This window comes from Limulus polyphemus, unplaced genomic scaffold (genome assembly GCF_000517525.1).
Source record: "Limulus polyphemus unplaced genomic scaffold, Limulus_polyphemus-2.1.2 Scaffold429, whole genome shotgun sequence".
Classification (NCBI taxonomy): domain Eukaryota; kingdom Metazoa; phylum Arthropoda; class Merostomata; order Xiphosura; family Limulidae; genus Limulus; species Limulus polyphemus.
In genome coordinates this window covers 396,070-405,462 of record NW_013666039.1, presented here as the reverse complement: position 1 = coordinate 405,462, position 9,393 = coordinate 396,070, and the positions used below count along the sequence as shown (strand labels likewise).

The window sequence follows — 9,393 nt, the reverse complement described above, 5'->3', positions numbered from 1 at the left end:
CCAAAATGAGTTTGGCTGCATTGTACTTTATAAAGTGATTTATATATATATATATATATATACTCTCTCCAGTCCAAACCAATGTACTCTTTAAAGATATTTATTACTAAGTCCTAGTTGATTACATTATTATCCACAGTCTATATCTTTTTGTCCTTTCTCTCTTATTTTTTGACTTTAAACAAAAAAAAAATTAACTACATAATCATAAAGATTATGCTACTAACAGTACTCACTTATACCTCAAGCAGTGTGGTAACTAGTGCGACTGATTATTTAACTTCAAAATTCCAATTTTTTTCTTCTTCTGAAATTGCAATTTTCAACCTTAATGATACCTTATGTGTGGGTGGAATAAACAGCCAGATCAGAATCCTCTAGAGTTCAGGTACAGTTATCCATAATTCTGGTTTACTGATCAAATGGAAGGTAGTCAGACAGCAGCACTTGCTACCACAAAGACTTTGTCTGATTTCTAGAACCAAATAATGTGACTGACTGTCACTATTATAATGTGTCCATTGCTGAAAGTGCATAGTGTTCAGTGATGTCACTCTTGAACCCCAGACCCTGTGGTAAATGTTTTTTTAATTATCGAGATGTTACTGACCTGATGGTTAACTATAATAAAATAATTATTAGTCTCCTATTACATCAACTACTAAATTCATAAGTGAGTAATGAGGGTAATTTTGTTTAAAATATATCCACATACTTGTAGCCATGGCCCATGAGCAGCATATGGATGTTCAGCATCAGCAAAAGCTCCCACAACACTTGGAGCTACAAAGGTAATAGCAATGTCTCCCACAACACTTTTAAATGTGAAATGCCGACCATGTCGCAGCCTGCCTCTGTAAAAAAAAAAGTTTTTATTTTATTGTTTATTACATATTTTACATTTAAAGCATACAAAACTTCACGTTTTATCTGTTTGAAACTCTTTAATACTACACACAACAAATCAATTCATTCAAAATGTATATTATACTTTTTAAAATTACTGTATTAAAAACAATGTAATTTTTTTTTACATGCAAAGCTAAATATTATTTTTGAAAAAAAAATTCAGAAATGTCTGGGAAAACCCATTATACCCTGGCAAAGGAATTGAAAAAAAAAACCAAAAAAAAAACCGTACAGTTTGTGATGTCATCAGGTAAAATTATGCCAAAAAGTTAAAGTAGCAAACTGACCTTAGTATTTATAATTGTACAATTTATTAAACAAAGTACAAGGTGTACAGATTCTATAATTGTAGCATGAATGAATCATTGTATAATAGCTAACTTCTTAACTTGTGGCATGTGACTGAGAACTATGAACAGTCACAAAGTATTAATCTAGACAGTTTTTTCTGTGATACAACTAACTAAAACATCAGAACCAGGTAACAAAGGAGTGAAAAGTTCTAACAAACCATTACATAAGAGAAAAAATATTGTAAATCAATTAACTGCAGGTAAAAGATATATAAAGCCAAGTCTAAATTGCTGTATATCAAAACACAAGTAGCAGGTACCATATGATGTAGAAAACTATTAACAATGTGTAGTTTTTGAACCTGAAGAAATTGTTCAAGTAGTCAACTGATAGTGAAGGATATTTCAAAATTCACCTGTTGATATGATCTTAGAATCATCTTAAAAACTATACAAAGGATGGAATTTTACTACATGTTTATAACACATTTTCTAAACAGACATAAAACATGATTAAAGGAGAACAACAACTGAAAATAACACGAGTACCTCACCCAAAAACTCAAACAAAATCAAAGTAGCAGCTTTCAAGTGAAATGACAATACCTTAAGGCTAAAGGAAGTACAGTTCCAGCCTCCAAATTGAACTGGAGGTGTACTGACTCTAAAGTTCTAGTTTTAAGAAGTTCACCAGATTCTAGCATTCCTGGATAACTGCTGGCACTGCTATCATAACATTCTTTCCTGATGTTGTTATCGTTTCTATCAGAAAACAAAAAGGAAAGTTAAAATTTGGATTATTTTTATAACTTATTGTAAAAAAATGCAGTCTAAAAGATTACTAAATTTTACACGTGAGAATACATTTTTAGGAACTTTTTAACTCATTTTCTAAATAAATTTAATGAATTTTCAAACTAAGTTGTTTTCTTATGTGTAATCTGAACAGTTCTGGTTTACTAGTTTAGGAATAACCATAATAAAGACCTATTTTACATGTTTATATGTATCCAGATCACGTTTATGTTTACATGAAATCTGAATATATGTCTAGTGTATATATTCATGGGTAACCAAACTCAGGTCAAGTTTACACGTTACATGCAATCAGAGCTCAGGTGTAGTTTACACGTTTGTGTGAAATCTGAATATGTCTAATTTACATATTTAGGTGTAATAAGAACTAAGATGTAGTTTCATGTTTACATGAAACCTGAATGTATGTCTAGTTCACATATGTAGATGTTATAAGAACTTGGGTCTAGTTTACATGAAATCTGAATATATATATCTTCTTTACATACTAAGGTGTAATCCAAACTTAGGTTTTCTTTACATGTTTACACAAAATCTAAATATATATGCCTAATTTATATATATAGGACTAATCAGACCTCGGGTGTAGTTTGCATCAAATCTGAATATGCCTAGTTTACATACTTAAGTGCAATTAGAACTCAGGTCTAGTCAATGTGTTTATATGAAATCTGAATATATATTTAGTTTACACACTTAGGTATAATATGGACTTAGGTGTAGTTTACAAAAACCTGAATATATATATATGTCTAGTTTACATACTTAAGTGTAATAAACTGGCTGGTTGGTTATTGGGGCTTTTTGACTCAAAGCACCGAGGTTATCTGGGACAAATAATTTGGTCTAATAAACCAAAGAGGTCAATACATTTTTGTGTATAAACAAGATTAAAAAATTAAATAGATGTAATAAAGCCAATGGTTCACAAGAAGCCAAAAAACATGAATAATCTGGACAGAGTCACTATTGCCAATGGCATTGTCCAACATTAAGTGTAAACCAAAAGAAATCAAAGCAATGGCACAAAAGTAAAATTTGGGAAATTGACTTGACTGTCACAAAGACAATATACTGGCAGATCATTCCCTTGCAAAAGTAAATGATGTGTAAGGAAATTTAAGCCAATGCAGAGCCTAGATACGACAACTCCCTATGGAAATTATGGTTAAACAACAACAACTGGCTTTCTCTGAAAAAGTTTGTCTGGTTGCTCGCCCCAAATCTACTGCCAACTGGAATGAAGCCTTGCCTTGATGACAGGACACATGGAGCAGTGACAACACCAGAGCATAGATGGATTTAGTTGCAGTGTTAGCAAGTTCATTCCCATGAATACCAATGTAGCCAGGATTCCAGAAAAACTGAATAAAGATGGATTACAATAAAAAATGAACCAGTCTTTTCAGAATGTCCAAGAGAACTGGGCGAGGACTCACACTAAGCTATTCCAGAGCCATCCAAGAGCTGAATGAGTCAGTATAGATTGTACAGTTAGTGATTTGCTTAGCTTGAACATGATCCAAGGCAAGAGAAATGGCATATAACTGAGATGAACACAAAATCTGTAAAGGGGATCCAGTGAGCAATTGCAGAGTCACAACAAACCATGATAAATCCCACAGAGTTGCCAGGATGGAAACAGAAGAATGGTTTGAAATATGTTCATTAAGTGGAAGACAGTACTTCCAATCAGGAGTATCACACCTTTTCAGATGATTCAATGAAAGGTCACAAGTGGGGGTGATTACAAGTCAGATTCAGCAATATCATTCAACAAGCAAAAGTACCCATCCCCAGTGATGGAAAAGTTGTTAATCTATCAATTTAAATAATCTCATGGGTTTTAAAAAGGTTAATTGTATTGCATTCTTGGTTTCACTCTGAGCCAAGCTCTCAGCTACTTATACTGCCCACCGCGAAAAGTAATTGTTGAGCATTTCAGTGATGCTAAAAGCCACTCAAAAATAACAAATGGTAAATCTACATTTTTATTCTTTATGTCACATTTTGAAATGTGAATGATAGTATGATTAGTTCCTAACAATTCAATGCAGAATATCCTGCTTGTGAAACACAATTTGGCAATAACATTATTCATGTCTGTTCTCCCATAATTTTCCATCATGAGCTTTGCCTGTATGTGCAGCTTTTCAAACGCAGCATGGGAAGCAGCCACCATACACAGGAGACAGATAAATGCTCAGACAGACACAATGGTTCACAATATATATAAGATATCAGACCCACTTCACTCAACTATGCCTGAATACAAAAGCCAAATGTAGGAATAGCAGACTGTTTATTTGCAAAAAGCACAACCCATCGAGGCAAGAAGATACAATGCCACATGCAATGCTGTAGTAAGGATCAGTGCTTCATAGCATACTATAAAGAAAGTTGCAAACATCTGAGATGGAGGATCATAAAACTCAATGTACAAACTCTAGACTAGGGAAGTATGGAAAGTTCCCGTGCAGAGCTGAAGCTCCTGATGATGTACAGGATCCAACATCTTGAACCACATACCAGAGAACCAGCTTCAACTGAAGAAGTGCACAGTATTCAGCACAGAACATCTATCTGCTCCCCAAGAAGTGGAAAAGAGAATGCAGGGAGATGTTTAGTGCCCTTGTACACTTGATATGAAGCTGCTTAATGTGAGAAATAAATGTCAGCTTATAGTCAAAAAGAAGTATTAAGAATTTGGTCCCAACCATCACAAGGATAATGGCACTTCCTGGACAGAGCTTTGGATCAGAGTGTAATCCTGCTGACAGCAAAAATGAATATAAACTGTTTCAGATTATGAGCGTGTGAAAGCATTTGCTGTAGTCCACCCCATCAAGCAAGTGAAGAAAGTCTGTAGCTGCCACTCGATAAACCTCATATTTTACAAAACCAATAGTAAATCTTAAGGTCATCAACATAAAGCCTGTTTGCAAGTGTAGGAGGAAGTTGTTCTGAGATAGCATTGGTCTTAATACTGGAAATTGTGACACTCAAGACAGCCTTGAGAAATTCCAAGTTCTGTGCAAAGGATTGGGATGCTGCTGATCCCAAACGGATTTGGAATGACTTGCCAGATAATACATTTTGAATACAAATGGAGGTCCTGTAAGATTCCAAACTTCCACGTGGTTTTGTAAGCCTTCTCAAGATGAAAAAAAATGTTCTATCTTAGGGAAGGCTTCTCTTGTTGACATTTCAAGTCAAATCAGATAGTCCATGGTGGAGTGCTGTTTGTGGAAACCACACTGAGTAGGTAACAGGATGTTGTTTGATTTTAGGAACCAAAAAAGATGAGCATTAACCACCCTCTCCAAAACCTTACAGATGCAGCTAGTCAAAGTAATTGACCAATAATTAGAATGAATCTTGGGATCTTTCTCAGTCTTAGAAAAAGGGATAATAGCCCTAGTCCACACATATTTGGAAAATCCTCCTCCTGCCACATCTGGTTAAAAGCAACCAGAAGAAGAGTAAGAGAGTGGTAGCAAAGCATCTCACAGTGAATGTCATCTGGCCAAAATGATTTACTGCTAGATTGATGTAGAGCGATCTTAAGTTCCACCAATGTAAATAGTCGATTATAGTCAAAGAGACTACCAACTGAAAAAGAGGGTGGTGATCTTTTGGCTTGTAACTTGATGGCCAAGAAGGTAGGGGGAAAAGGTGGAAATGCTGGTATGGTGAAAAAAGCATTCCCTAGGATGTTGGTAATACCCTATAAATCAGCAGCTTTTTGGCCACTGAAAAGCAAAATCGAAAGAGGATGGCAGGTAAACTTCCCACAAACCTTTTGAATGCTGTCATAAATGACTTTGGAACTGGTAGTCAAAGAGATACTTGAAATGAATATAACCAGAGTTTCCATCTGGCTTTGATGTCTGACCTGCTGGGTGTGTGCACAAGCCTGCTGAAAGGCCATGCAGTTGTGAAAAGTGGGACTTCTGCAGAAGATATCCCAGTCCAATTTCTGATCCATCAGTACCTGATGGTAATCTGGAGTCTGGAACAGATAAATACACTGTGGCAAATGTGTTGAGGGATCATATGAGCAACTTCCTGGACAATGCAATCAGTTACTGGCTCTATGCAACTGTCAGTACTAGGCTATTAATGACATCAAAATCAAGTTACAAGAGAGTGGTGAAAGACAGCCAGTCAGCCTGCTACAAAATGATAAGAAAATGACTACTGCCCCATGAATCACTGTAACACTCTCCACAAAAAACAAGAAAGAAGGAAACAAATGGATTGATTTAAAGCAGTAAAATACTGATTTTGAGAATGAAAATATGTACATGATCCAGTATTGAAAAGAGAATGGTTGTGATCTGAGAGCATACAATTCACAGAACAACCACACAACATCAATATCAGCAAAACCCCAGAGTAGATTGTGTCCAATAAAATCTCTCAAGATGAAGGGAGATAGTAACTGTTTGATAAGATTATCAACCTCTTGTGGTGTATTGAGTTGCACAGTCACAAAGGGTGCATGTTGGTCAACCAGCAGTGTCACACCCCCACAAATCCATCCATCACACAACCTGCCTTCCTGTATAAGGAAAACTGCTGGAAGTTGACAGTCTCAGCAGGTCTCAGGAACATCTCCTGTAGGGAGGGAGAGACACACAGAACAGTAGGGATCAATCAAGGCCTTAATGTCATCTAAATCAAAATAAAAACATCAACAGTTTTTCCACTGTATCAACGTGGCCCTTTTTAAATAGAAGAAGCAGGAGAACCAGGTTGAGAGCCTTCTTTTCTTTTTTATTACAACCATATTGAGTGGATGGGGCAAGTCTCAGTCAGACAGGTGAGGTTCCATTAACTCTCTCAACATGGGCTCGATCAATTTGACTGACCACATGTCCTCTTTGTACTTATTCAAAGTCTATATAGACCTGATACTACTAACTTTTAATATAGCGTGCATATCTTCATGAAACTTGGTTGTCTTTCAGTAAAGATTATAAGCCTTTCTGATTCAAAAAATCATATTTTTAGTGAAGTATTTTACTAACCCAAAAAAGATTTGTCCTTGAATATATCAAACATTTGCTTTGAATAGTACATGTGCAAAGTGATTTTCATGTTAAGATTAAAAATACTTTTCTTCATCTCAAATTTCATTTTGTAATCTCTAAAACCTCCTAAATACATTTCAAATATTTGTATTCAGTAAAAACTTATATTTTAGCTGTTATTTTCTCTACCCTAACTCTTTACGTGGTTGGTCAATTTGACCAACCTCATAACCACCCAAAAAAAATCAGAATTATCCTTTTTTCTTTCTAGAATCACTTCAAATGTAACATGAAACTACATTTGTTTATCCTAGGTAGCTTTAAACTTGTAACAGTATGCATTTATTTATAATTAAATTTCATTGCCCTTTGAACCATGTCTAACTACTACTTGTGCCATTATAAGTTGTAAATCACATGTGGAAAGTGCAGCTCACGTGCAAGCCTCGTGAAATATTTTTATTATATTATTATGTATTTTACTTAATCTAACCTAAAAAGATCCTTATTTTTACATTTTAGTTACTTTTATAATAATTAATAAAGAATACACATGAAAAACAGGTGGGTAGATTTTTGGATCCCACAAGAGGTAAGCTGTATAGAAAGAAGGTGTAATAAGAAGTCAGATATAATATATGTGAAATCTGATTATATGTCTAATTTACATATTTCAGTGTAATCAAAACACTGCTTGGTTTACATTTACATGTCGTGAAATCTGAAATCAATTTAGTTTACATATTTAGGTGAAAGCAGAACATAAGTGTAGTTTACATGAAACCTGAATATTGTCTAATTTACATATTTAGGCCTAATGAGAACTCAGGTAGTTTACACATTTATGTGAAAATTTAATATGTGTCAAGTTTACATATTTAGGTGTAATTACAACTCAGCCATATTTTATATGAATTCTAAATATATGTCTAGTTTACACATTTAAGTGTTGTAATGAGAACTCAGGTCTAGTTATATATATCTTGTTTACATATTCAGGTGTAATGAGAACTCAGGTGTAGTCATATGTTTACATGAAATCTGAAAGTATGTCTAATTTATGTATTTAAGTGTAATCAAACACAAGACTAGATTAAGTGTTTGGATATAATCACAAATCATGCCTGCTCTAAGCACATAGTGTATGTGACCTGACCTCAATATAAATGAACTATTTATATCAACCTCTTGAACTATTAAACACATAAAAAGAATTATAACAACAAAGTTTTAAGTTTTTGATTAAGAATATATATGAAAGTAAATTATTAGACATACACATTTAATCATGTTATAATAAATTTACTTAGGATAATATCTTAATAATTAATATCCAATAATTTATAATACCTGGAACTGTGACTTGATTTAATAGGTGGGAGGACAGGTTTGGTGTTCAAAAGACCTTTCTTCAATGTACTCTTTATTTGTTCCGATTCTATTTACAAATAAAGGTTCATACTTATTTACACATAAACAAGAAAAAACAATAAAATGAACAAGATAGTACTTTTTAGCAGTTTTGTGAGTAATACTACCTTAATAAACAATGTGGTACACTTAAACATATCTAAGAACACAGCCTGCCTGATTATAAGAGCTTAATGATGATTTTATCACACTTTTATTTATTCAAGCAGCAAGTCTACCTGAGCATGGTCAGATCTGAAAAATAATTAAATAAATATATGTTTATTTTGGCAGACAGTCTGTCCATTTAATAGGAAACAGATGTCTGAACATGACAAGATCTGAATAAATAAATATTTTGTATACTTAAGTCTTTCTTAGCACACAGTGTGCCTGAGCATCATAATATGTTTATTTATTTTTGCAAATTTACATTCACATAAAACTACTTTAATACACAGTCTGGACATAGCAGAATCTGGATAAATATTTTACCCCACTTAGATTTATATTAGCAAACAGTGCTACCTGAGCATGATAACTGTTACTGTCTTTTGAACTATACATTATTTTAGCCTATGAAACTGAAAAACTAACAGAGTACTAGTAGAAGTACTTTTTCATGGCCTAAAAGAGCAAGATGTTTATAATGTTTTAGCATTGTTTGTAGATTATTTTCATTTGTCCATGAAACACAAAACATAGTCACACTACTTTTTTATATTAGTGTGTCCTGGAACAGGTGGTTGGCTACATCAACCCTAACATTATATGTGGATATTTTTCATTTGTTTATAATGCAGAAGACATCAAAGCGTACCAGCCAGAATATTACATATATAAAATATTATATCTATGAAACCAAATAATTATTACTTTAACTCTTTCAACCCGAGCTTGGTCCTTGGGACCAACCTTATAACCATTCT

General features: G+C 33.8%; 1 protein-coding gene across 2 annotated transcripts in view; it reads right to left on the bottom strand.

Annotated features, from left to right (window-relative positions):
* Positions 1-9,393, bottom strand: part of LOC106458214 (suppressor of fused homolog) — a 65,570-nt gene that overhangs the window by 12,188 nt on the left and 43,989 nt on the right. For both annotated transcript variants that reach the window (XR_002610337.1, XM_013917690.2), the window contains exons 7-9: positions 8,405-8,492; positions 1,809-1,964; positions 716-854 (exon numbers count right to left, since the gene is read on the bottom strand). Coding sequence is in view for 1 of the 2 variants with exons in the window: in XM_013917690.2 (XP_013773144.1) it covers positions 716-854; positions 1,809-1,964; positions 8,405-8,492 (383 nt within the window). In the remaining variant the exon portion in view is untranslated. The remainder of the gene's footprint in view (positions 1-715; positions 855-1,808; positions 1,965-8,404; positions 8,493-9,393) is intronic.